General features: G+C 30.7%; 8 protein-coding genes across 10 annotated transcripts; 4 read left to right on the forward strand and 4 right to left on the reverse strand.

Moving 5' to 3' along the window:
- Nucleotides 1–336: 336 nt before the first annotated feature.
- On the forward strand, nucleotides 337–2,420 carry LOC105251578 (josephin-2). 2 transcript variants are annotated; one of them, XM_011258506.2, is made up of 5 exons: nucleotides 337–611; nucleotides 678–790; nucleotides 1,014–1,228; nucleotides 1,309–1,489; nucleotides 1,595–2,420. In XM_011258506.2, the coding sequence occupies exons 2-5, from the start codon at nucleotides 737–739 to the stop codon at nucleotides 1,847–1,849; spliced, it is 705 nt and encodes a 234-aa protein (XP_011256808.1). In that variant the 5' UTR covers nucleotides 337–611; nucleotides 678–736; the 3' UTR covers nucleotides 1,850–2,420. The 2 variants fall into 2 exon arrangements, with proteins under 2 accessions (XP_011256808.1, XP_011256817.1); XM_011258515.2 differs by having other exon boundaries at nucleotides 711–790.
- Nucleotides 2,421–2,674: 254 nt separating this feature from the next.
- On the reverse strand, nucleotides 2,675–5,385 carry LOC105251598 (probable cytosolic Fe-S cluster assembly factor AGAP009023). Its single transcript, XM_011258535.3, has 8 exons — nucleotides 5,251–5,385; nucleotides 4,790–4,889; nucleotides 4,616–4,705; nucleotides 4,381–4,533; nucleotides 3,921–4,191; nucleotides 3,599–3,847; nucleotides 3,106–3,483; nucleotides 2,675–3,018 (listed from the first exon to the last, which is right to left on the reverse strand). The coding sequence occupies exons 2-8, from the start codon at nucleotides 4,853–4,855 to the stop codon at nucleotides 2,777–2,779; spliced, it is 1,449 nt and encodes a 482-aa protein (XP_011256837.1). The 5' UTR covers nucleotides 4,856–4,889; nucleotides 5,251–5,385; the 3' UTR covers nucleotides 2,675–2,776.
- Nucleotides 5,386–5,564: 179 nt separating this feature from the next.
- Nucleotides 5,565–6,982, forward strand: LOC105251606 (dynein light chain 4, axonemal). Its single transcript, XM_011258547.3, has 2 exons — nucleotides 5,565–5,711; nucleotides 6,406–6,982. Exons 1-2 carry the CDS (start codon nucleotides 5,652–5,654, stop codon nucleotides 6,652–6,654), a joined length of 309 nt encoding a protein of 102 aa, XP_011256849.1. The 5' UTR covers nucleotides 5,565–5,651; the 3' UTR covers nucleotides 6,655–6,982.
- Nucleotides 6,983–7,048: 66 nt separating this feature from the next.
- On the reverse strand, nucleotides 7,049–7,469 carry LOC105251613 (dynein light chain 4, axonemal). Its single transcript, XM_011258558.3, has 2 exons — nucleotides 7,404–7,469; nucleotides 7,049–7,325 (listed from the first exon to the last, which is right to left on the reverse strand). The coding sequence occupies exons 1-2, from the start codon at nucleotides 7,467–7,469 to the stop codon at nucleotides 7,068–7,070; spliced, it is 324 nt and encodes a 107-aa protein (XP_011256860.2). The 3' UTR covers nucleotides 7,049–7,067.
- A 1,388-nt stretch (nucleotides 7,470–8,857) lies between these two features.
- On the forward strand, nucleotides 8,858–11,417 carry LOC105251621 (protein phosphatase methylesterase 1). The gene is made up of 8 exons (XM_011258569.3): nucleotides 8,858–8,934; nucleotides 9,064–9,253; nucleotides 9,321–9,430; nucleotides 9,830–10,063; nucleotides 10,266–10,331; nucleotides 10,423–10,757; nucleotides 10,849–10,981; nucleotides 11,172–11,417. The coding sequence occupies exons 1-8, from the start codon at nucleotides 8,858–8,860 to the stop codon at nucleotides 11,188–11,190; spliced, it is 1,164 nt and encodes a 387-aa protein (XP_011256871.1). The 3' UTR covers nucleotides 11,191–11,417.
- Nucleotides 11,418–11,997: 580 nt separating this feature from the next.
- LOC105251632 (kelch-like protein 5) lies at nucleotides 11,998–16,121 on the reverse strand. Its single transcript, XM_011258580.3, has 10 exons — nucleotides 15,469–16,121; nucleotides 14,807–14,968; nucleotides 14,301–14,614; nucleotides 13,903–13,998; nucleotides 13,637–13,826; nucleotides 13,335–13,559; nucleotides 13,085–13,247; nucleotides 12,553–12,765; nucleotides 12,307–12,478; nucleotides 11,998–12,210 (listed from the first exon to the last, which is right to left on the reverse strand). The coding sequence occupies exons 1-10, from the start codon at nucleotides 15,692–15,694 to the stop codon at nucleotides 12,142–12,144; spliced, it is 1,830 nt and encodes a 609-aa protein (XP_011256882.1). The 5' UTR covers nucleotides 15,695–16,121; the 3' UTR covers nucleotides 11,998–12,141.
- Nucleotides 16,122–18,251: 2,130 nt separating this feature from the next.
- Nucleotides 18,252–21,755, reverse strand: LOC105251640 (mucolipin-3). The gene is made up of 4 exons (XM_011258592.3): nucleotides 21,671–21,755; nucleotides 21,298–21,588; nucleotides 20,428–20,713; nucleotides 18,252–19,952 (listed from the first exon to the last, which is right to left on the reverse strand). Exons 2-4 carry the CDS (start codon nucleotides 21,447–21,449, stop codon nucleotides 18,486–18,488), a joined length of 1,905 nt encoding a protein of 634 aa, XP_011256894.1. The 5' UTR covers nucleotides 21,450–21,588; nucleotides 21,671–21,755; the 3' UTR covers nucleotides 18,252–18,485.
- A 759-nt stretch (nucleotides 21,756–22,514) lies between these two features.
- On the forward strand, nucleotides 22,515–26,824 carry LOC109610007 (BTB/POZ domain-containing protein KCTD16). 2 transcript variants are annotated; one of them, XM_025411874.1, is made up of 5 exons: nucleotides 22,515–22,591; nucleotides 22,670–22,791; nucleotides 24,174–24,275; nucleotides 24,401–24,565; nucleotides 25,366–26,824. In XM_025411874.1, the coding sequence occupies exon 5, from the start codon at nucleotides 25,367–25,369 to the stop codon at nucleotides 26,108–26,110; it is 744 nt and encodes a 247-aa protein (XP_025267659.1). In that variant the 5' UTR covers nucleotides 22,515–22,591; nucleotides 22,670–22,791; nucleotides 24,174–24,275; nucleotides 24,401–24,565; nucleotide 25,366; the 3' UTR covers nucleotides 26,111–26,824. The 2 variants fall into 2 exon arrangements, with proteins under 2 accessions (XP_025267659.1, XP_025267660.1); XM_025411875.1 differs by lacking the exons at nucleotides 22,515–22,591; nucleotides 22,670–22,791; nucleotides 24,174–24,275; nucleotides 24,401–24,565 and adding an exon at nucleotides 24,588–25,022.
- Nucleotides 26,825–27,635: the final 811 nt, after the last annotated feature.

Below are 27,635 nucleotides of genomic sequence, written 5' to 3' on the forward strand. Positions count from 1 at the left end.
GAGAGATATACGAAACATATTTAATAGACCAATCATGATGAAGGAATCTTCGTCCTGATTGGTAATTAAAAAAAAACTAGGGCGCACAAAAAATGGCAGAACCAATCACAAATTGCTGTCTTATAATTCGCCATTTTTTATCAAAATTCTACGAAAGAGAGATATACGAAACATATTTAATAGACCAATCATGATGAAGGAATCTTCGTTCCTGATTGGTAATTAAAAAAAAACTAGGGCGCACAAAAAATGGCGGAACCAATCACAAATTGCTGTCTTATAACGCGCTCTGATTAGAAAGGCTCTATGTATTATGACGCCATATTTGGTCATCCCCATGTACGAAATAACTCCATCAGAAGCTGAAAAGTCGAGTCTTGTGGGTCTTTACTCGGAATATTTTCGCACCTTTCCGTCAAGCTTTCATGACTAGAGACCAGTATCAAGAGATAGATAAGAAAAATACTCTACATCTATGCTGGTCCATATCAGTCAGGATTTTTAATACAGATTTGTCACTGTCCTGCTACAATTGTACATGTGTTTTCTCGAATTTGAATGATATTTATCGCGTCTTTGCACGTGAAATTGTTGACAACAACAGAGTGAGAGTGAGTTATTAAGATTCCAAACGACTCTCCGATATTATTTATTCGTCATTAAATTTTTCACAACAGTTTTTACGCAAAAAAAGTATCAACACATTACAGAGGACCGAAAAAATTATGTAGTTACAATGGTTGCAAGCACAGCGACTGATATGACTGGAACCATTTACCATGAGCGACAAGTAAGATTTGATAATATTATGTATATTTATAGATTGTTGTTATGCATTTATGCATAAAAAATATACAATAAAAATGTTTTTTGATAGAACGTTAATAGAATTAATAAAGTACTTTTTTCTTTTTAAATTGATTTGTATACATACATGTGTTTTATATGTGTATTAATTTAAGTAATTACATATTATTGCATATTAATTTAAGAGATTACATATTAAATTGTAGGTGAAGGAGCTATGTGCATTGCACGCACTAAACAATTTGTTCCAAGAACGTGGCTTTAGCAAACAAGAATTAGATCAAATTTGTTACAGTTTAAGTCCTGATGTATGGATTAATCCTCATAAATCACTATTAGGACTTGGAAATTATGATATTAATGTTATTATGGCTGCTCTTCAAAGAAGAGGACGTGAAGCTGTATGGTTTGATAAACGTAGGTCTGTATTGTATCAAGAAATAAAATTATATATATATGAGATTATAATTATGAACATTTAAGAATTTTTATTTTTTATAGGGACCCTAAATGTCTTTGTTTAGACAACATTGAGGGTTTTATTCTTAATGTTCCAACTGAATATAAATTAGGTTTTGTGTTACTTCCTTTGAAACGACGTCATTGGATTGCTCTAAAAAAGATTCATGGTGCCTTTTATAATCTTGATTCAAAATTGGACTCACCACAATTAATTGGAAAGGTTATTAAATGCAACATTAATTTATCAAGACAAATATATTTTTATATACATGTTGTATATATATATTTTTTGTTAATATTAATTATATACATTCTTTTATATCAGGACAATGATTTACTCATATATCTAAAGGACCAGATAGATAGCAAGGAAAAGGAACTATTCCTTGTTGTTTCTAGAGAAATTGACAGCAATCAAGGATGGTTAATAGACACATGTGAAAACAAAGATGACAATAACATGGATCATGATTCCATTAGGTATATCGAAGATGGCTATCCAGATTTAGATTTAAAGAAATCAGAGTCCAAAGAGATGAATGAAAATGAAAAATTTTTAGATAACAAAAATTCCAGATAATTGAAGTCATCAAGCAGTACTTAATTATTTATTTTAATTATTTATTCATTGTTATAATTTTTAAGTAAGAAAAATTGATATAATTGTTGCAAAGAAAGACTTTAAATTATGAAGACAAAGAGAAGGAAGAAGTGAGAAACAAAAAAGGAAAATTATGTATAATAAGTGTTTCACTGAAAGTGTTTCACAATAATATTTCCATTCCACATAATGCAGATAGAATGCAAAGAGAATTTCTTTTATTTATTTTTCTTAAGAAAGTTATTTGTGTATATGTACCACATTGTGTATGTCACATGATGTATATCATGTACAATTTACATAATACATTTTATGTGAAACAATGCAATTTAAAAAATAATATGTAAGATATATAGCATTTAGATATTTATTAAAAATGAAAAATGTTACTTTATTAATAGGTAACATGTATAAGAGAATATCTCGTATTTATAATAGCTATTCACATGATTTGTGAAAGGGTATTTATATGTACACGTATCGTGATATTATTTATTGTGATAATCATCTGTTATTTTATGGCTTGTGTAAATAAACATATAAAATTATTATGAAACATTTTTAGATACAATCACATATAATTTTACACAATGAGTATGTTATAATTTACTTTATTAATGTGATTTGTGCTCTCTTTCTTTTTCTCTTTATATATATATATATATATATATATATTATTTATATTAGAATATAACATTTATTTTTTAACATTATGGATATATATTAGCATATTTAAATTGAGATAATTTAAATGATTAAATCATGATTTTAAAAATATCTAATAATTGATTAGTGACTATTTATTTTTGTTATTATACAATCGTAAAAGTAAATTAATTTTAGAAAGTAAATCCATTATATAAAATACACATATGCATAATCACATATGATATTGTTATTACTAAATTACCACTTTATTGCAAGTGCTGTATTCATCTTTTGTATCTCATGATATTGTGTACTGAAATATGCGCTAACTTTGTCTGTATGTTCTCCTCCCAACCAAGTTTTATACAAATTCTGCACCACTTTGTTTTCCTCGGGTCTGCTCGATGGAAGTTTATGATAAACATTTTCTAATATCGATGCAAGTTCTCGGGGTTGAACATTTCCTTCAGGTCTTATTTGTGCTCCACCATTTAAACAACCTAACAATAATGATGACATCAAGAAACTTAACAAGATTTCTTAGCACTTGAAACTTAATGACTTATTTTAGATAAAGCAATAGTTACCACATGGGCATGCCATAATTTCCACATAATCATAAACGCATTTGCTTCGTTTCACCTTCTGAACTATATTTTGTATATTCCTGAATCCATTAATAATAGCAAACTTTAATAACACCTGATCATTTCGCTTCAATTCTGCTTCCTGGAAGTCGGGATTTCTAAGATTTTTAAAGTTTATCACAACGTTCTCCTCATCAAAAAGATTCTTTGCTGCATAACGGAAAATAAAATCCGCGTAACCACCTGATCCCGATCCACTATGACCCCATAATCTGTTTTCGTTTTCTTTATTATAGGAACCAAATGGTTGTTTGATTTCACCTTCATCTATTTCGTTTAATACTAGACCATCTTCATTGAGCATTTGTTCCAATTCAACTGAAAAATAAAATAATATAAAAATAAACTATACATTTATGTTCATATACGTACATTTTAATGCTTTCTAAATGATTTGGTATAGAAATATAATAGAATTATAATATGTGCATACTTGATGTTATGACGCAATCTACATCTCTTGTCCCTTTTTGCTGGTTATAAAAATCTTCTCTAGAAGCTTCCAATTTTTTGTCATAACAAGGCATTACAGTTACATGATATATTTGTTCTGGTGAAAGACCCATATTTTCAGCTAAGTGATATTTTACTAAAGATCCCATAATTTGTTGAGGTGATTTTGTAACACTTATATATGGTAATATAAAGTTTCCATGAGTTTTCTCTGCGTAACATACCCAACCTGTCATAGAAATTAAAATTTTACATGTTTTAGGAATAATCAACATATATTTTTGTTAAAGCATTTCTTTCACCTGGGCAAGAAGAAGATAGCATCGGTAATTGATTTTTGATGCCTTCTTTATTAGCTTTATAACGCTCAACGAATTCTTTTGCAGCTTCTAACAAAACAAAATCATCGGCCACAGTCATATCTAGTACTGCATCGGCTCCTAATTTATAGAAGAAACCTGCCAATTTACTGAGAGTTTGCTCAGGTGTAAGTTCATAATGTTGTGCCAGTGACAATACAGGTTGCACTGATAGACTCACTACTATATATTTGATATTTGTACTTCCTGTATTCTATAAAATACAAAAAAAGATGATTAAAAAAATGCAATAAATTAAAATGTAATAAATTATATAATTATAGTATTATGCATCTTAGACAGTATTTAAATACTTTTAAGGTTTCAATGATAAATTATATTCTAAAAAATTATAATATATTCTGCTCCTAATATTTGCATATCATGATATTTATTTACTCACCTGTTGAGCTAACTTATCCTGAAATACTCTAAGCAATTCTTCTTGACTTTGTTGAGTAACTAACACACTCTCAGCAGATGTAATGCAACCACTACATGCTAAACAATCTGCGAGTGTGATTTCAACTTTTTGTAATTTTTCAGATTGCCTAATCTATATTATAAAATAAACTTTATTAAAAAAATTCTAAGTTATTTCTTTTTAATATAAATAAATGAATGTTAAAAACATTTACTTCATTAATAGCCAAGTTATCCGATTGTATTTTTATTTTTGCACCTGTTTTGCTTTTGCTTGATTGCATTTCTATAGGTTTAATGCATTCCTGTAACAATGTAATATAAATATGATTGAAATTTAGAATATGATTTGATCATGGATAATTGAGATGACATCAATCATTATATACCTGTGATGGAGTGATAAAATCATCCAAATTTGTAATCTGCAATGCTCCACTAAATCGTGATGCCATTTTTATCCAAATTTAATTCTTATACGAATATTTTCTGTTAAAATACAATTTAAATAGAAAAAACTGATTATAAAAAACTTTTCTTTATAAAAAACAAACTTTAAAAAAAATAATAGAAATTATTAATATTCTCTATTAATATTTTCTATTTATAGCATATATTATTTTTTTTATAAAGTCATATAAAAATATTAAACACAAAATATTAACAAATTCTCAGTATTAAATAATAAATATCTTGATGTTATGTTATAATATGTGTGTCATTCTAATCAGACACTATATATAACCTCTTCGTTATACTTGTAAAACACATATATTCTTTAAATCACATTTATTAACAAATTTTTGCAATTCTATAAGTAAACATTTTCTGTATTAAAATTCATACATACACTCGAGCCAAAAGTAAAATTTGTATACAGCAAAAAAATAAAGAATATTTTCACCAAATTCCAATGCAAAAAATGTTCTCCTTTATTTACGATCAATCATATATATAGTACTCCTATATTGTTCTGTGGGAGGAATGAGCGAAAACATTACGGTGCAGACGATAGCTTCTCTCTCGCACGGTTAGTTTATTGTAGCACTTTTGCGCATGCGTCAAATATATATATGGCATATATATGGCAGAACTGGCCAATATAGGAGTACTATATATATGCGATCAACACATCTGTTCTCTCATGCCATATGACTCATTGACTTGCGCCTGAGACATCGCAACCATTCCATTGTGCGAAGTATTCGTATAAGCATCATCAAGGGTGCGATTCGCTTATATAAAATAATAATGACTGAAGTTAGAAAAGATGATGTTGTAAAAATTCTTCATACATATCCGCTTTGTAGAGTGAGTAAAATGCATCCTCATATTCAATTTATTTTATTAATTTTGCTAAATAAGTAGATGCGGATGTGACAGTATATATGAATGGGAGATCAATAAGAAAGAAACGTATATGTTTGCTTCATATTTGTTCAATCGACTTTTCAAATTTAAAGTCAAGATTATACGTTATTTTTATCAGCTTTTAAATAAATTATTAAACACACACACACACACACACACACACACACACACACACACACACATATATATATATATATATATATATATATATAAAATTTTATTTAACGTAATAAATGTAATCATTTTAAAAATTATGTACAAAAATATTTACAAATATTTGAAAAACTATTTTTTATCTCCTTTAAACTTTAAGTTTTATCTTTTATTCTTTAAACTTTATCTTTTTTTTATCCTTTAAATTTTTTTAAAGATTTAATGTTGTTATATATATATATATATATATATATTATATATATATATATATATATATATGTATGTATGTATGTATGTGTGTGTGTGTGTGTGTGTAATTTTGATAAAAATGATAAATGTTACATTGTACGAATTATATTATAACTAGTTGAAATAAATATATTTAAATGTAAATTGTTGAAATTTTTGAAATGATTTATTATAATAATAATTATATTATATTAATTTGATTGTATATTTATTTTGACATTTTTATTTACAGAAATGTGATATGTCAGATGAGATGAAGCAAGAAGCGATGGAATTATGCGTAACTGCAGCAGAGAAATATGCAGACAACTATGAGAGCGTGTCCCGAATGATCAAGGAAACAATGGATAAAAAATTTGGCGCATCATGGCACACTGTCGTTGGAGAAGGCTATGGCTTCGAAATAACTTATCAATTGAAACATCTTTTGTATATGTATTGCGCCGGTAATTTAGCGATATGTATTTGGAAATCTGCATAGTGCAACTATGATAATGGTAATGCATTTTTAACAGATTATATGTGTGAATTTACTCGAATTTGTAAATGTGCGTAAAAGATGTTTGTATTATATATAAAATTATGTGACAGCGATATAAGAAAAGATATTTCTTATGTGTCTCATAAATGCACATGGGTCCAATTTGTATTTAAGTTAAAATATTTATATCATTAAATGTAAAAAAAATAATAATTAAATGCAGTTACATATTAAAGCAACATTATAAGATATACTTAGGACATAACAATTATAAGATATATTTCTATGGGACATGACAAACTAAAATAATGTGTACTCTTTTTTTGTAAGAAGAGATAAGTAATATATATTTAAAAAATTTATATACATGATAGTGTATAGAGTTACAATTTAGTTTTTTAATCTAAAATTCATCAAAAACCTGTAACTGTCCTCCATACAAGAACTGCTGTATTACCTCCAACAAACACGTACAACAGTGATTTCTCTTGATATGTAATTGCACACGCATAAGCTTCTCCCACAATTACTTGGAAGGGTGGTCCAAATTTTTTATCGAGATTATCTTTGATCATATGAGCTGCGTGTTCATAATTTTCTGGATACTTTTCTACAGCAGTGACACAGATTTCTATGGCCTCCTGTTTTATTTCCTCTGGCATATCGCTATGCTAGAAAAATCTTTATTATAATCAAAATCGAAATATTTTAATTGAAATTATATGATATTACAAAGTATTTCAATTTACTTTACATAATGGATACATATGAACTACCAAAGCTACAACATCTTTTTTTATTTCTCCAGCCCACATGCTTTTATAAGAATGTTTTTTATCAATTAATTTGTATAATTTTATTATATAAACAATAAAACTGATTGGATATTGTATATTTTATGTTTTCAATAACTTTAAGTATATTTGGTTATAAAATTTGGTTAAACAATACAATTAAACAAACGAATATATATATATATATATATATATATATATATATATATATATATATTTATGATAGCATATACACACACACACACACACACATTATATATATATATATATATATATATACAGCGTGTCCCACCTAGAAGTGGCCATCCCCTTTTATCTTTTAAACTAAAAGATATAGACCATAACAAATATATATGAAATTAAATGGCTTGACCTGAACTTTATTGTGAGTATAGTGATAAAGTATTAAACATAAAAAAAATGCTGGTATAAAAATTATAATAAAAATATATAAATAATGTTGGCTATATTAAAATGGAACATATCAATTTTTTATATTTTATATAAAGGGAGAGACATTTAAAATATTTTATAACATCTATATTTTTCGAATCTTAATTATAAAAACTTTAGAAGAATCAGTGATTAATTTGACAAATTTTATACATTTATTAATTAATTATTTATTAATTTTATACATTTATTATTTATTAATTTTATACATTTATAATTTTATACATTTTGTATTTATAATTAAATTTTTAAATAATTAAAAAAATGATTAATAAATATCAAAGATCAGTTTACTAATTAAGATTTATAGAAATACGGTTTAAAATGTTTTTATTCCACAGCAGGCATTTTGTGTTTTGTAATAAATAAAAATATATAAATATGACAATAAATATAGAAAAATATTTGTTTCATCTTTGAACATAACATTGAAAGATTACAGTATCTTTTGCGATTGAATAATTTATTTACTATCAATTTATATATATAAGTGTCTTGTTATATTCTAGTGCTACCGGTATTTCGTGCACATGGAACGAAACCAGAAATTGTGCACATTATACCCTCTGAGAACATTCATGGGCATTGGCTTTGTAGTTCATGTCCGTTTTCAATGTCCATAGAGGGAGTATCGATTTCAGGGATCACCTAAAAGCAGACCATGACATCTCTCAGTCTTCTCTCTAACAGTATACGCCATTTGCGGTTCATCACATCGATGTATTGTATGATAGTGTTGGATGGTATGGTTGGATGTGCACGAGAATCGCGGTCTTGACAACTTTTCCACTGGTGGTGTCTGTTAATGTCATACATATTTTTCGCGCTTTTTTACCCACTATCTCAATACACATAATTATATCTTGCCAAATATTTTTTTTCATATGTGTGACTATAAGCATAAATCATAAGCAACGTTTCCGATACGATACCATTGACGTATATGATACATCAACATGTCTGCTCTTCAAAAGTCAATTTTAAAATCCAGGTTACCACCGTCAGCTGTCAATTTTTCGGCATTAAATTCCAGGTTTGTGTAGCTTTCTGCGAAATTGTGTACGTACAAGCATTAATTAGTTGAATTATTAGTTGAAAGGTGGAGTGAAATATATTTCGGATTTTTGCAAAATCGTGCAAAAGAATATATCTTCTTTTTTAGAATTAATAAGTCAAGAACCCAGAGAAAAAGAGATTACGATCCGGTACAGTGGAATCCGTACTTCGATCATTCCAAAGATGTGCCAATAGGACAGAATACATTTCATGTTTACATCAAAGGCACTGAAGGGCCATTATTAGTTTTATTGCACGGTGGTGGTTACAGTGGTTTAACATGGGCAGAACTTACAGTAGGCATCATTTGCAAAAATCAATTATACACATAAAAAAAAAATTAATACATGATGTAAATTTTAGAAATCGATTATGACAATGGTATTGTGTAGAGTTATGGCTATTGATCTTAGAGGTCATGGAGATACTCATACTACAGATGATGAAGATTTGTCCGCAGATACTTTAGCATCGTAAGTAAATATATATTTTTTTTTACTTAAAAAACAGATATATAAAAAGTTTATATATAATAAAAAAAATTATATATATATATATATATATATATATATATATATATATATATATGTACAGCTTTCTTTAATATTTTTAAATTCCAAATTAGCTGTTTTTCTTTGAATACAAGATTTTTTTTGCAATATCACTATGAGTGTTGATATTTAAGTTTCTTTATTATGAACGCAAAAACAATTGTGAAATTATATGTACAATTTGAAATTGTATATAAAGCACAATATTAAAAAATTTTATTTATTTTATAAATGTCATACTATATTGATTTTCTTATGTAAGCCATTCAATACAAAATCTTAAGAAATCTTTTCTATTTTTAATTACTTATCTTTATTTAGGGATGTTGCAGCTATTATAGATGCAATTGCAGATGACGCTCCAATAATTCTTGTCGGCCACAGTATGGGTGGAGCAGTAGCTGTGAAAGCAGCTCCATTAATTCCAAATTTATATGGATTAGGAGTTATAGATGTCGTAGAGGGTACAGCAATGGATGCATTAGCTTCTATGCAGAGTTTTTTAAGATCTCGGCCATCTAGTTTTAACACTATATCTCAAGCTATAGAATGGTGGTTAGTATTCAACATATTTTTTATATTTTAATCATTGTACTATGACAAATGTGTTCTATAAATGATTAAATTTGTTTTTTGAAAATAACTAGTAGTATAAATTATATTAGTTTATGCAACATTGCTTTTATTTCTATATAAAATAAAGTTTTAAAATAAAATTAAGCAATTTAAATTGATTATTTTTTGTGTTTTTATTTAGCGTTCGCAGTGGACAAATTCGTAATATACAGTCTGCAAAGGTCTCAGTTCCTGGACAAATAAAGAAGTTAGTGAGTTGTTGAAGATATTTAAGCTTTTCTAATATTTTTATATTAAAATGTAAAATCAAATTATGTGCAACACATGTGCCATTTCAGCATTGAAACTAACAAATTAGCAACTCATGATATTGACTCATTGCCAACCCAATACAACACATGTGAATCTAATCCAGAACCAGTTATAACACGAGATGATATTATCCAAGAGGAAGAATCATTTAGTATGCCACCACCATCATCACCTGCATCTTCTACTGTTTCTGCTAACAGGAAATATGTATGGAGAATAGATTTGGCAAAGACAGAACAGCATTGGTTTGGTTGGTTTAAAGGATTATCAACCGCATTCTTGAATGTTCCAGTTCCAAAAATGTTATTGTTAGCAGGAGTTGATAGATTAGATCGTGAACTTACTGTAGGACAAATGCAAGGTATATTATTTACAAAACTATATGCTATATATATACAACATGGCTTTTGATATTTTCTAATAAAATAATTATTCTTTTATGAAAAAAATAGGTAAATTCCAAATGCAAGTTTTACCCGCATGTGGACATGCTGTTCATGAAGACGTTCCAGATAAAGTAGCTGAAGCTATCGCTACATTTATGGTCAGGCATAAGTTTGCAGAACCAGCCTCGGATTTTCCACGGTAAATCAAAATGTATTCTCTAGTTTTCATAATTAAAATTTAATCGATATTTTTTATTAATAGAATTTAATAGATATTTTTTATGAATGTTTTTGGAAAGAGAGATAAAGTGAACATTCTCTAGATTTCTAATAATTTTTAAAAGTTTGATTTATAAAAAATGTATAACTTATTACTATAATTGTTTCAGGACTTTTCCGGCTTGTTAAAAAAAATGAACTATTGTAATGTAAATTATTAAATAATGCGAAGGATTTTTTTTTAATTAGTCAATGACGATTTTATTTATTTCAAGAGAAGTTATAATCACCAAATATAAAAACATACATCATACATGTGTAAATAAAGACATTTAGTTTAATGAGAAAAATAAAAATTGTTCTTATACATGTAAATTGTCTTCTTTTATCGAAGTTTAAGCTTGTCAAATTTTAATTTGTATGAAGTTATTAATGTATAATTTAATACACAGACATATATTTGATGTTTTATATTTATAATACTTATTTTTCTCAGTTATTTTTTTCAGTTTCTCTCTCAGCCTTTTTTATATCACTCATTTATAGCAATAATTAATCAATAATTTATTATACATTAACAATTTCAAGATATTTATAAACAACAGTATTACCTGTATTATAATCTCTCTTTGAAAAAGAAAATAGTTCACATGTATATTTTATTAAAAAACTTTGGCTTATTTTCTAATTTAGATTCTAATAGATATGAATCACACTACAACTATTGTCATTAACAAAATCATTATTACATTGAAAATTTATATAAAATCGCAGTAATATGTACAAATTCGTAAATAAGCACTGAAATAAACACATGATAGTTACAAATTGGAATTTCCTTAATACAGTATAACCATACAAAATCGTGTAAAAATTCTATAAAAGGTATTTTTATACTAATTATACTAATATATAAAAGATGTATTTATACTAATGTAAGAAGAAATTTAATATTTATTCATAAATGAAATTACCTATAAAACTGTTTCAGAAAAATAACACTATAATTAATTTAACATATATGCAATATCACAAGAGAGCAGATTGTGTTATACTCCTAAAACATCTAATTCACATTTATTATGAATGTAGAATCATGTAAAGATAAGTCTTATTGACTGTTGATCAAGTAAAAATGATTTAAATACTATTAGTTAAATTTTTGACAACAACGCAGGGTCCCGCACGACCAGCTTTAAGAGGAGCAACCTTTAAATATATAAACATATTTAAATTTCATAATATATGCAACGTACATTTAAAATTATTTCTCAATTACGAGAATAGTTTACACATATAACTTACGGATTCCCATTCATTGAGATGTGGATCATAAGCTTCTACCAACGTGAGATATTGCTGACCATCATATCCTCCCACAGCTATAAGTCGGTCACCTAGTACACACACACCGACTGCATCCCGGGGTACACTCATTGGCGCAACCATTGTCCATGTATCGGTTTTAGGATCATATCTAATGTCACGTTCTATTATGTATAATTTGAAAAATTTTGAATGCATTTATAATGTAATGTAGCGTAACTTCACCTCTCTACACAGTCGAATCTGCTAGCATTAGGATTAGAGGCCGGAGCATCGTGACCACCAAGTGCGTAAAGACAACCATTTACTACTCCCACGCCTACACCACCTCGTCTCTTCGACATAGGCGCACATGGTGTCCACTTATTAGTATGTGGATCGTAACATTCTACCGTATTTAAACAGGAACTGATATCTCTTCCTCCTACAGCGTATAATCTAAGTCGAAATGTCATAAGTTTGAAAACTACATGAACTGATCTTAAAAACATAATATTGAATAAGATTTTTTACTTTAAATAATTGTCTCTATGAAGAATTGTCTCTATTTGCATTGAATGATGAATATGTAATTACAGTAAAATTAATTTTTAGAAACTAAATATAGTTAAATCGAACTTAATATAGGTAAATCGATTTTCTAAACTAGTCTTATAATTTTTTCTAAAATATTATTGTGACACTTCAAAATTTTAAATCCATAAAGCTTCCATGTAATTTTTTAAGATTAACAATTTATCAATATATCAAAACTTACTTATCATTTAATACAGCTACACCAACTGTAGATCTTTGTATAGACATAGAACATATAGAACTCCATTGACGCGTTGCTGGATCCCATCTCTCTACTGTATCGAGAAAACTCCAACCATCGTGACCACCAACAGCATACAAGGGTCCACCTAAGACTGCCACTCCTGTATAAAAAATATTATTTGCCAAGTTATTATAAATAAATAAATCACGTGTATAAGTATTGCAAATTCTTTCAGATCGATATATACCTAAGCCATGACGATGCACATTCATGGGTGGTAATGTACTCCAGGAAAAAGTGGAGAAATCAAAGCATTCTACTGTGTTTAGCGTTTTTAAACCATCTCTACCGCCCGCAATGATTAATTTCTTATCGACTATTACAGCACCAAATTGTAATTTTCTGCTACTCATGGCAGCTAGAGATTTCCAAGCATTATCGCGTAATGAAAATGCATCTATGGATGTAGCACCTGAAAGTTGTGTTTTTGCATTATATTTATTTTAATTATAATCGATATTATAAATAATTTTTTATATTAGGAATTACCTTTATTAGCATCCATTCCTCCAACAGCTAACAAAGTACCCACAGTAGCTTTTCTCGGTTTCGTTCTTCCTGATTGAAGCAGAGGTCTTCGTTCAGGCAACAGATGGTACTTCAATGCTTCCATTACTAATTCCTGCGCCATTCTTTGGTCTTTGAAAATTTCATTGCTCTCAATATTGTCAGCTATAAACTATTTTTTTATTTATTAGTTGATTCACAATATAGTTTTTTGCTAAGTAAAAGGATTAAGTTGCCGATGAACTCACCGCAGGTGATAATAATGGTAATTTGACTAGACCTAATAATTTGCTGGCATCTTTGCTCCTGTTTTCTGGATCATGTTCCAACCAAATCATAAGGGCCTGAAACAATATTGTGATAGTAATAACAGTTGTGTTACTCTGTATATTGTGCTTATATTTTAATTGCATATATGTGAATTTACTTTTAAGTAATTAAAAAAAAATCTTTGATTATATAAAAGCATACACACTCATAATCAAATATTTTATATATATATATATATATATATATATATATATATATATATAAAATTCAAACTTTCATTTTCTTAATATGATAAATTTTTGCATTTAATATTATTTACATTTATTTGTATTTAATGTTATTTCATAAATATAATGCTTGTAGCCTGTAATCTTACATGGAAGATAGTTTCTTCTGAAGGAACATTAAGATCTTCGGATTCAAGTAATTTTGTAACTTCATTGGCAGATAGAAGTAAAAATTCTTGATTTTTTGTAACTTCCATAAAATGTTTGGTAGTATATGCATGTGCATGCTCAAATAATTCTGTACAGCCCTGTGTATCAGCAAACATCCGTATACCAAGGCAGTTACTTGGATGAAGCTGTTTGATAAGAAATTGACAGCATGCTTTAATAACTGGATTTAATTGTAATAGGCACGCAGTTGCAAGAAGGGTTTCTACACTATCTTCCTGCAATTCTATGCAACCTATATGTAGACATAAGAAATATATTAAAAGGAATCATTAATAAAAATGGTTAAACAAATTAACTCATATATATTTTTTATTTTTTATATTTTTATTTTTTTTAGCTCTTTTAATCTTTTTTCAATATAATATTAATATTCCTAAAAAATATTCTTTTAGAACAAATGTATTTTAAACAGAATTATATATACCTGTATAACAATAAAGAACTAGAGCCCATAATGCATCTCCATCTACATCCATTAATTCTATTTCATTTTGTGCTGATTCTCTTAGAGAGCTTGTGAACATGGCAGCAAAATATTCTGAACCAGCACTTAGCACTAATCGATGAGCTGGGATACGTTTATTTCCTAGAGGGAAAATGTACAGAGTAAAAAATATAAAAAATATAAATATTTTATGTAAATATTTCAAAATTACTTATTAATTGCATTTTCAATATTTATAAATTTTTAAATATGCAAGGATTTTTTCATGTAGAATATGCTTTATCAGACTTTCATATAGAAACTTGGAACAATAGCCATTAATTACATTAATCAACAAATTATTAACAATTACCAAATTATCAAATTAACAATTTTTAACAATAATCATATATGTATGTATATTTGTATGGATGATAAAAAAATTTTGATTCTTGAAAAATAAACCTCTATTTATTAAAAAATAAAAGGATAATATAATAATATTATCTATTATCTCTTATTATCTATGAATTGATATTCATATTTCCTTATTAACTATTATCATAAGAATTATCTTAATAATTAAGGCAGCATCAACATAGATATACGACGAAATATTCACGCGTTTGTATCGAACAAAGAGTCAGGTCCAGCCCGCTCACCCGCGATCAACGTAACGTCTGTCAGCTGTTGCTTGTGCAAATAGCTTTCCATCACCCGGAGGCTGGTCTCTGCGTGCTTCGGCGAAATAGACACGCACGACATCATGCTGGAGATGCTATGCTCGCTAGCATCCTTATCGAGGCCCAGAGGAAATTCCTGTTGCTCGCCTTTATTCGTAGTCCTCGCGGGAGAACTTCCCGCTACCTTCGACGATGACATTTTCATTCGCGATCGCTTATCGTCGCGAGAACGACGACGATCGGAAGGAACCCACCAACGAAGAGACACGGGACGCCGTTTTTTCAGGATCGTTGAGTTGTGCGTTGTGCACGACGAGATGTAAACAATAGGTCGCGCTCAGTCGCGGTCAGTGACCATTTGCTATTCACCTCACAGGTCAGCGCACTCGACACCGATTAACGCTACTAATTGTCAGTTGCTATCTATTTCTACTAGTCTACTTGCTAGTCGCTCAACAGTAGTCAGTCGAAGTCATTTGCATTTGCTACGCGACGCCCACACACCATATACACATCGTGCGAAATAAACAAAGAGCCGAGTGTATGTATACAGCCGCCAGCTGTGATGATACGAGAACGCACGAAGCTGCACGATCCTGCATCACATCTCACACACACACATACTGGTCTTTCTTCCTTATTCCCTTCTTTATATATAATGTGTGTGTGTGTGTGTGTGTGTGTGAGATACCATTAATATTTTTTTTATATAATTTTATATAAAATAAATTATATAAAATGTATAAAAAATTATATAAAATATATATATATAAAATAAATTATATAAAATATATAAAAAATAATAAAAAATAATTTTATATAAATTTTATATAATTTTTGGTTTTTTGAATCAAAATATGTATATGTATTGAAGGATCACCGAATTGCAGGGGTATAGCCAGGTAGAGATGTTAGAGCAGCCAAGAAAATTAACAGAAAAAATTCAATGTCCGATGACAAAATAAAAAGAGGATATTTATGAAAAAGTATTACTGTAACTAATACAAGATTACAAATAACTTGCAAATATTTGAAGAAAAATTAATAGAATTATTTTGATTGCTCGATTTTTCAAGAGCAGGCAAAGCCTGCTCTTGTCCCCTTTGGCTACGCCCCTGCTGAATTGTTTGTTGGATATATTATATCATATGAGAATACTATATTATTGAATTTATATTATATTATATTGAATATTATATGTAGATTAGGTTTTGTTGAATATAAAACGTTAGGCTTTCAAGAAGACTCCCTTTCAAAACTACTGTCAAGGAAGATTATTCTCTTCCCTTCAAGATTCTTATCGTGAAGACACTTGAAATAATTATAAAACAGTATATTTATTAATACTATATTCAATGGCACAATATTTCTCATTTGAACATATAAAATAAAATGTTTTTGTCTTAATTACATCTAAAGATATATAAATACAGAGGTACAGTTAGAATTACAAAAAAGTAAGACGTTTTTATTGTACTTCAATGTAAATATATAAATATATTTCTTTGGATGTATAATGCTTGTGTGCGAGTTTGTTTAGGAAAATGCACATAATCTGTGTACGTACAAGACAAATATAAGATCGATTCTATAAAGACTATGCTCTTTAATATAATACAATACGCATCATATGTAAAAGAGAATTATGAGTATTATAATCATAATTGAATAATTCACATTTGATTAATTATATAATCAATAATTATATTATATTATTATATAATCAATATTTTTTTGTCTGATAATAATATAATACATCATAGTTCCATCGCGCCTTTCTTTTTTTCCTTAAGTTACACATATCTTTATTATATATATTTTTTCACATGACTTTGGTATATAACATTGTGTTGTGCTTTAAATAATAATGAAGCTGCAATACTTGTACAAGGTTTCCAACCACTCTGCTTTCCTATGATATTATTTGTCAATATTATGCACATCAAAACAGTATATTAATATTTATAGATTTCTTTATAACATTTTAAAATGTCAGATATATTTACAGTTATGAAGTACAATAATAAATGTGTAGCGGGTTTTCTTATACAGTGGATACAAATGTACATTGTATATATAATTATTAAAATGAAATACTGTACTTAAATTTTCAGCATATTGATAAAACTGGTCATGTTCAGCAGAACTTGGCGTTATATTAATATTTTATATTGCTCTGCCAACAGTTTAAAGCTTTCTGCTGAGTGCGTTTTTCTCATCACATTTATTTACTGCTTTGTAGCATGTTACGCCTATATTTTACGTATATATATATTTTACATATTGAAAAAATTGACATTTATTTAATCAACATATTGGAAGTCAAAGAATTACTAAAAGACGTTTTGTAAAAAATCATTCAACTGTTGCAAAGTTGCTTTTCCTTGCTGCAACCAATTATTTTATATATATTATCAGATTAGAAGAAGAGAATTTATATATTTTATATATAAATTAAATTATTTTTTACAATATTACATTGAGACTAAACTTAGACAGCAGTAACAAAAACATATCGCGATTTTGAGTTGCATACATGCAGTATTTGCAAATCAATGTGAAAATACTTCATCCATAATTGCGCTAACTATTAATTACATCTAATCTCTTGTTGATTATTTATTATTTGGTAACTTGTTTTTTTTTATCATAAGAAGAATAAAAATTATATTAGCAATATAAACGTTATTTTATTTTTAGCAATTATTTTAATTAATTATAAAATAATTGGTCACTTTTTTGCCATTAAAGAAAAATATTTTAAAATACACAATTTTCACTAGAAATAATTTTTTATGTAAGTTACAGTAAAGAGAGACAAATAATCGTGTATGGCTATGAAATAAATTATGCCTATATCTTTTCTTTCTTCAGAAATAGAAAAAAATTATTGGCCAAGAAATTAATAAATCAAAGAAGTTGATGTAATCGCCCTAGTGTCATATTTTGTATCTATAGTTGCACCATAATATCTCCAGGTACTTTCCATTAATGCACTAGATGCAGATGCCTCCACCATACACTGGTTCGGACTTGATCGAGGGATCTGTGACCGATTCCGAGAAGGATTCGTAAAAGGGCCTTTTTCGACAGCAGCAGATTCGATCGAGTAACTCCGTCAAGTCGCTACTTTCGGAGTCATCTCTGAAAATACCACTCGATGCTTCTTCCGTACATGGAGCTATAAACGTCTGCAGATCGTTCCTTGGGAAACCCTCGCGATAGTAGATTTTTATTGTATCGTATGCATCCATTATCACAGAAATGAATAAACTTAAGACAACATAAATATACAACGAAATGAATGAGTATAAATAAATTCTAGAGAACCACCATAGTATTGCTGATGATTTGGAAGACGTAATGGAAAATGTGGCAAACATATCATCACCGTTGATCAACGCGAATAAGCACTCGGAGGTGGTCGCGAGGGAACGAAATTTTAAGTTGTACGGACCGAGGACCAGCCAGCCACAGAAAGTGAAACCGGCATAAATAAGGATAGCGCATATAAGAAATCTTGCCACTTTCGGCGTCGCTTTCTTCAGAGTCAAAATGACAACATTGTACGTCTTAAAGAAGCCAAGATAACGCAACACGCCAAACCATACCAGTAGATTGCCCGTGCCGAGAAATATGCTGCAAATATTCCAATGGTCGGTCTCGGAATGCTTTCGCTCAATTTGTTCCTTTATGATGGTGCCAATAATGATGAATAGATCATTAACAATGATCATAATGTACCAGAAATTTAAAAATTCTAATCGACCTTCGAGGCTTAGCGTTGTACCATACGTCTTCTTGAAGAAATGAATCGTCTCAAACTTCAGCATTTGCGCTCTATATATCGCACGCGAGCACAACAGTAAGGAAATCGTGCAGATTAGTATAACAAGCAAATTTAACAAAGTTCTCAATGCTGATTCGATGCGATTATCTGTGATATAGCGGGTGTCGCCTTTGCATTGTAATTTCCTGGCATCGGCGTCTAACGAGAGCAACATTTGTCCATCAAAATCGCGATTATCAAAATCGATCTTGACGTTGAAACGATAACAATCGGGTGGAGTCATTGGACCGGCCGCTTTTAAGTTTACTGTCTTTAGAGCAAATTTGAGATGAGCGCGTACCAGCGCAGAGAACTTAACGTTTATGTTTCTATTTTGTAGAAATTTGTGCGACGATTTAAATGTATCAAAAACCTCGAGACTGATGTTTAAGCAGGTTTCCACAATCTCGCTGTCGAACACGTAACTCTCGTTGAAGCCGAATATGGTGCCTTCCTTGTACTCGTAAAGACATAAAACTACAGGTCCGACGGAATTGTCTTCGGCGATATACGAGTACGAGCCAATAGCATCATCAACATTGTAGAAGCCATGCAGAGCATAATCAATGGCATCATAGAAATTGCTTCGTTTGTAAATGGCCAATGGTCCTGTTGCGGGTGGATATGCAGGTACCTGAAACATGCAAAATCATGTCATTTATAGCATGAGAAATAGCGATCAAAATGGAGAATTTATTTTATATATTATACCATATTTGTAGCAGTAGTTATAATATCTAAACTTTATCCAGAAGTTAAGAAACAAAACAATTACAATCACAAGCATAGGCAATACAGTAATTATTTAATAAATTATTTTTAGTTAATGCTTATAAAGCATATAAAAGGGCATATAAAATATTGAAGTGTGATTTTTATGCTATTTTTATTATACTATTTTTTAGCTTTGATTGGGCAATACAAAGATATTATTTAGATTCATATATATATATATATATATATATATATATATATATATATATATCAAAGCTAAAAAATAGTATAATAAAAATAGCATAAAAATCACACTTCAATTTTTTATATGCCTTTTAATGCTTTATATGCCTAGTATATATATATATATATAAAATATATGTGATTTATATTACCTCTTGAGTAGAGTCCCATCCCATTAAAAAGAGATGAGAGAATGTAATCCGATTATCCCAAGTATAATTCACGTGCATATAATTGTTGTGTGCGAATAAACAGAGCTGCACAGTCACAAGGATTATCTTGACGACTTGGACAACAAATTTGTATGGAAAACGCCGTTTTGCCTGCCATTTTTCAATTGGATTCATGAAAAAGAATCGCAGTTTGCGACGCATTTTCTCTTCTGCAAATGTCGTGATCGGGCAAGTTTTGCATTCTGCTGGACTAGAGTGATTTTGCCTATAATATACAAGAGATAATTTTACTTATATTATTTTATATTATCATTAAATTCTCTTTAATATTAGCATTTAATTATCTTGGGTCATAAATAAAATTCAATTGCAATAATTAAAAAGGAAAATTATACATAAATTTATAAAATATATAAAATAAATGAAATATATATTAAATTTATATATAAAAATTATACGGAATTAAAAGTTTATTCATATCTTTATCGATAATTGTGTAAAATCGATGATTTATACATTTTTGTTTAATTATGTTAGAAAGCAGATAATCTTTTTTCGAGTATGTTTACAATATGTTATCTATCAAGTACCGATTATCAGAATGAAATGTTATACTGAAATGTCGGAAACAGTCGAACCCAATGCTATTAATACTATATTTCAATACGAGTGAGTTCACTTGATCAAACCACAACAAAGGAAACATAATAACATCAAGAATGCCAAATAGAGACATATGAGATTCGCTTAATTATTGACGTGATTTAATGGTTCTCATGATAATTTCGCATAAGCATAAGCATAATCAGCGAATAATTTCGATAAGAGCGCTCTTGCTTGCGCACAAACCTCGGTTGGCTGACTTCGTTCAACAACGCGTTCTCGCTCGCGATCTCATCCTCGCTTTCGTTGTCGTGACTCCAGATGCGATTTTGCACATTGTTTCCCACCGAGTCCTCGTGCTGGAGCCTCTTGCGTACTTTCGTTGGATTTTCCTCCATCCTTTAAGCTTCCGATGTATCAAAGAATCGACGAAGCGAGCTCGAATAAAATCTGTCAACAAAGGTGCAGCCTCTTATCCCGCAGAATCGTCCCGCGCTCTGACTGATATGAGACATCCAGCTGTTCACATGCGTAGATCTGAGTAGCAATGCGTGAAAATTATGGTTCACGTTTAGTCATAGCATTGAATGTTAAGCATAAAACGTAAAATGTCACGTACCAGAACGTAACGCGTAATTGACAGATATAATTTCAACTCATCAGCCATCGCACGCCATCCGTCTCGATGCAAGAACCAAGCTCAACTGACAGATAGACAGACGTGCGTCACTGATTGGCGGCGCTGCGTTCAAAATTAAGAGGAGAAAGAGAGCTTTAGGAAATCTAGCCTATTCTATCGAATTTATGAACATTTTGTTTAAAATATAAAAAACGAAAAAGAATATTTTTAAGAATATTTTTAAGAATATTTTTAGAATATTTTTAAGAATATTTTTAGAAATGCCCGTAAAATATATTTTCAGCATTTAATATATTATCGAAGCAATCTCATGTAATTCGAGATTCCGTAAAAATAAAAGAAGTCAATCGTAGTAAACTTGCAATTTTTTATAAATTACATTACATTAAATTGAAAACAAATATGTATTGATATAATATTGAAATATAAAAGAGAAAAAAATTCTCTATCTGCAGGAGCCTGGGATTTGAAATTGGCTGTCAGAGAAGAAAACTTACTGCGCATGCGCAGTAGTGAGTGAAGTCAGATGATTCCAGTAGCGTACATATTTTATCGAGGTAAGTGGTACTCTTGGGCCCACAAATTATGGGAAAGAGATAAATAATAAATTCTATTGTTGTTATAATTATATAAAATATTCGTGTACATGCTCAACATTCAAAATATTAAGCATAGTAGTATTTTATATATAATTAATGTAGGAAAGTACGGGCTTTAAAAAAAAATCTGTGGACCTCAAAAGCCTCTTTGCACTGTACGAGTATGTCAAGAGGCAGTCACGTGATCAGGACCATAGTGAACATAGTGGAAAAAGTCCTTCCATCAGACATTATGGAAATCGTCATCGATAGTGGAGAAATTAATTGTCTTTCAATGATATCATAATTTAAAATTAGAGTTGTACGTATAAACTATTTTATTCTAAATATTTTATAATTCTCTTTACTCTCATTAAGTACAGCTTTGATATTGCCATAGGTACAGCTTTGAAATATGATACATCTACGACGAATGCTCGATAAACATATTTTTTTATCTTTCGATCTGAAAGTGCTTAACTTCAAACATGAAGACACACATCACATTATGATACCGAGAGTGTAAGTTTATATCTATTCTGATTTTATTTCTCTATTTTCCTTCTCTAATGCTTTTTACAATTCCATTTTTATTTCACAATCGATAATTTTATTTCACAATCGATAATTTACGATAGGTGCGTTAATAATATTGCTTTTCGATAATTGATTTCACTTACGGGATGGTTATGGCTTCAAGTCGATTTAAGAGGAAAACAAGCTATGATGAATATTAGTTTTCATAAAAAATTTTGAGATTATTTTGAAAGGATTTAATAATTTATTTTATATTGCATTAGAGTTTGATCTTATGATGAGATATTATAAGTATTTTTAAACGTGATATAATGTGTTTTCTCATAAAGATTTATGCCATCTTGAGACATACACTTTTCAAGGAAATACATTTTCCAAGAAAAAACCATTATTATGATATTACATAATAAAGGAAAATAAAGTATTTTATAAAGATTTATGTCTTGTATTACACGATTTTACTACATGCAATTTTTTAAAGATTTTTCTCTCTTTCTCTCGTTCATTTATTTATTTTAAAATATTTAAGATAAAGATAAATGATACAGCTGTGAAAAAATTACAGTTAAATATAAAACAATTAAATATAAATGTGATAATATTAAAATCTTGATATTATCATTTAGATTTTTCTAAGAAAATAACTTTAAATTTGCGTTTTTTGTTTTTTTCTCTTTACCATTCTTTTCTACATTTTTCTGATGTATGAGATTGCGTCGCAAAAATAAAGTTAATTTATGCTAATCAAAATAATATGTTAAAATAATATGAAAATTTAATTTAAAGTTTGAAACTTTGCTTAATGTGCACAATAAAATTAAAAGTTTAATAAGACTATTTAATTAATTTAATACAGACTATTTAATTTGTTTAATAAGACTATTTAATTATTTTAATACAGACCATTTAATTTGTTTAATATCTTAAATTTAATTAAGACTATTTAATTTGTTTTGAGTTTGAAAATTAAGTAATTATGAAGTAAAAACCATATAATTATTATCTGTGGTTACCGATTCATATTATAATATGTATTTGATCTGTTTGCTTTTATTTAAATTTTGTTTAAACAAACGACCAACTTTTCTTTTATTTTATTTATAAAAAGAGAATTTTATTTTATCCAATTAAAAAGCAGAAAGGAATTAAATTAGATTTTTTTTGCAATCAACGCCAAATAAGAAATATCCTTTTCCATTTATATAACAAAGCTATTATTTAATTCAATTCATCAACATTGTTTTTAATAATAAGGAGTAGCAATCGGAATAAAACAAATGTGCAGTTGTGTGAATAATGTATAGTTGTCTACATAATAATATTAATAGCATGGTGTATTGACATTGTTACCTATTCAATATTTACAGATAGACGACGAAGAGATACCGGATGAGAGATACAATGCAATAAGAGAATGAATGTATGTTATAATGCAACGAAGCATCGATCCGTGGAAACCCGGACAAGAGGTAATAATCTTAAAAATTAATCTTAAAGATGCACTCCAACTTTTCCATCACATTTATATAATTTATAATTTCCTATACACATTTAATAGTACACATTTACCACGAATTTCGTTATTTTGGATTAGGTTCAATCGTTTGAGTCGCATCAGAACATATACAGAGGATACGAATGGGCTAAGGATTGCAGCCGAATTCGATGGAATATGCTGAAATAGTCGTCGGGAGGAACCAAGGAAAAATCCAATCACGCAAACGGAATGGGGTGGCAGTTCGCCTGGATAGGCCTGGAGGTAAGTGCGACCTGGAAAAACTCTTATCACGACACGTAGCCTCTTCCAAGGATGAGAATCGAGTGGCGACTTCTCGAGGGTTGCGCGCGCGTGTCGAGGGGGTTGTTGCGCGATATCGGTGGCTGCGCGTTGACACTCGGCGCGGGCTCTCGCTGCGTCGGCAGCGCAGCATTACCACCACGTTACCCTCGCGATACGGAGAAGCGAGCGGAGAGTGCGTCCTGACGCGCGCCAACCGCTTAGGTGAGGAAGCGCGCAGCCGAAAGAGTCGAGCTGGGTCTTCGTCATAGGCGCAGTTTATCCCCTTTCACCGTCGCGTTCATTTCTTGAAACAAGTAGTAGTCGGACGAGTATCAACATCGTGCTCGAGTCGACCTCGAATAACGACGTGCTCCTAAGGCGACCAGGATTCGATCAGCTCACCCTTTCGGAGAGCATCACCAGGGTGTTCTCACATGTGAGTACGTAACGAGTGACCTTTCAAATTAGTTTGTTGCTCCTCGTCGATCGAAACTCTCGGAGAGCGATCTCCAACGTCACGATTGACTCTGGAACTTGCTGGGTCGTCGACCTGTGGTTGTCTTGCGCGAGTGTCGTGTAGAGTTTCATCGAGCGGAGTGCAGTTCCGTATCGTGATTCCCTTTGTTGTCTTTAATCCTCCGGGAAAATCTCCCAACTACGGGTGTCCTCCGCACATAAGGTCTCTGATCATTCCATCGGTGAGGACGACTCGTCGCTCCACGCGACCAATTGATCACAGTTTTCCTTCCTCTCTCTTGCGTCGCGTTAACCGAAAGCAGCATGGGGGACCAGGAGCAACAGGAAACGATGCCGAGCGTGGTGGAATTGAACGTGGGCGGCGTCTTCTATACCACCGCCTTGACCACGCTGACCCGCGAAAGCGACTCGCATCTGGCAACGCTCTTCACGGGCAAATCCAGCGTGGAGAAAGATGCCAAGGGCAAGTACTTCCTGGATCGCGACGGCGTACTCTTCCGCTACGTGTTGGACTTCCTGCGCAATCAGGCGTTGGTCCTGCCCGAGGGCTTTCGCGAACGCGAGAGGCTCAAGCAGGAGGCTAACTTCTACGGTCTTCCCGGTTTAGAGAAGGCCATTTTGGAGAACGTCGATTCTGGCGGGCAAATCAGCGGTGCGGTCGGCAAACGCACGCCAGGATACATCACGGTTGGCTACCGGGGCAGCTTCGCTTTCGGCCGCGAAGGTCTGGCCGATGTCAAGTTCCGCAAGCTCTCGAGGATCCTCGTTTGCGGCCGCGTGGCACTTTGCCGGGACGTCTTCGGCGAGACGCTAAACGAGAGTCGCGATCCCGACCACGGCATGTCTGATCGTTACACGTCGCGCTTCTTCCTGAAGCACAGCGTCATCGAGCAGGCCTTCGACATGCTGCAGGAGCAGGGCTTCAGGTTGGCGGGTAGTTGCGGTTCTGGCACCGCCGGCATCAACTCCGAGCAACTGAAACCTGGGGTGGATTCCGAGGAGAATCGCTGGAATCACTATAACGAGTTCGTCTTCGTGCGCGATTAAAGAGTTTCGTTAGCAATCTCTTCCGATAAAAGTGTACTTCGGTTGATCTGATCATCGACTCAAGCATCTTCTAAGCGTGCGAAGCGGCAAACACAGAGAAAAAGACTTCCTCAGGTACTTGAAAGGGTTCGGGCAGACGTAAAAACGGAGGAACACGTGCGTGATTAACGTGTGAGCGCAAAAAATATAAGACTCTCTTGGTTGCATACATAATGAGATCGATATATAGTATCGGATTTAGGAAAAGTTCGTACGAAAGCGTCGAATGTTCGTTTCGCAAGATTCTTCATTAATTTCGTCTCGCTAGAAATTTCCCAAAGTTATCGCATTATAATCAATCAATGTCGACATAACTAGAAATTTGGAGCGTTTCTATTCCGAGAGTATCAACATTGTCAGCCTTCTCTGAGGCATTAAGATCCTTTCATTATAATCGGCTTTTTCATCAAAGTAAAGAGAATAGATAAGGTAGAGATACATTTTCATATTTTGATAGAATCCTTATTTGAATTAACGCTTTATTAATATTAATAACGAGGAATTGAAGATTCATTAAAGAGAATTATGAACTCGTCGATTATGACTATATTGGATCTTTCAATAAACGTCATTTGTTGATAATTTCATTAAAAACTATATAATAAAAATTAAAAGTAGCAAATCGAACCATAAGAGCCTAAAAATGTTTGTTTTCAATCAAAGACACTTCATTGAATTCGTTTAACCATACCATATGTTTATTATATATAATTAATTATAAATAATATATAATATATAATTTATAAATATATAATTTATTATATAATAAATATATAATTTATTATATATTTATTATAAATATAATTTATAAATATATAATTTATTATATATAATTAAATATTTAATTCTATATAAGTTTGATTGGTAGTTGCACAAATAGAGCTGAAAACTTTTTTGAATACGTGCTACCATAATTGGAATTTGCCGACGGCAGCTCTAAAATTGCTGACAAAAATTTGATTCATTCTCAGAGGTTGCGGGAGAGAGACGTTTATTAAAAAGCAATTTCACATAAATCCACGAGATGAAAGACGCCAATGTCGGGCGTTTTTCATTGGTGGTGGACGCGAAGGAAGACAGTGAATGAAAGGCGCAGGAGGAAAGCGGATCCGAATGAAGGCTCAGTGATGTTGAAATATTTGCGAACGTACACGACTTGACCATTTAAAGGGGCAACAGTGTCAGACTACGTGTCAGTGATAAATATCGCGGGTGCGATAGACGATAAAATGTAAGAAAACATACAAACGCAAAAGACACTTAATGCAAATGGAAGTTATTTAATTAAAATTGAAGAATCGAATGTAAATGATACACGATAACACATGCGTGCATCTTTCTTATTCGATGCGGAAAAAAAAATTAAAGAAAAATCCCAATTATCGAGATCATCATTTCAAAAAAGTCTCCGATATTATCTAATACCTGTCAAGTAATTAATAAATAGTCGGACCGAGTAGTTTCTGCTAAATTATGGTCAGACCGA

This window comes from Camponotus floridanus, unplaced genomic scaffold (genome assembly GCF_003227725.1).
Source record: "Camponotus floridanus strain SB8 unplaced genomic scaffold, Cflo_v7.5 scaffold44, whole genome shotgun sequence".
Classification (NCBI taxonomy): domain Eukaryota; kingdom Metazoa; phylum Arthropoda; class Insecta; order Hymenoptera; family Formicidae; genus Camponotus; species Camponotus floridanus.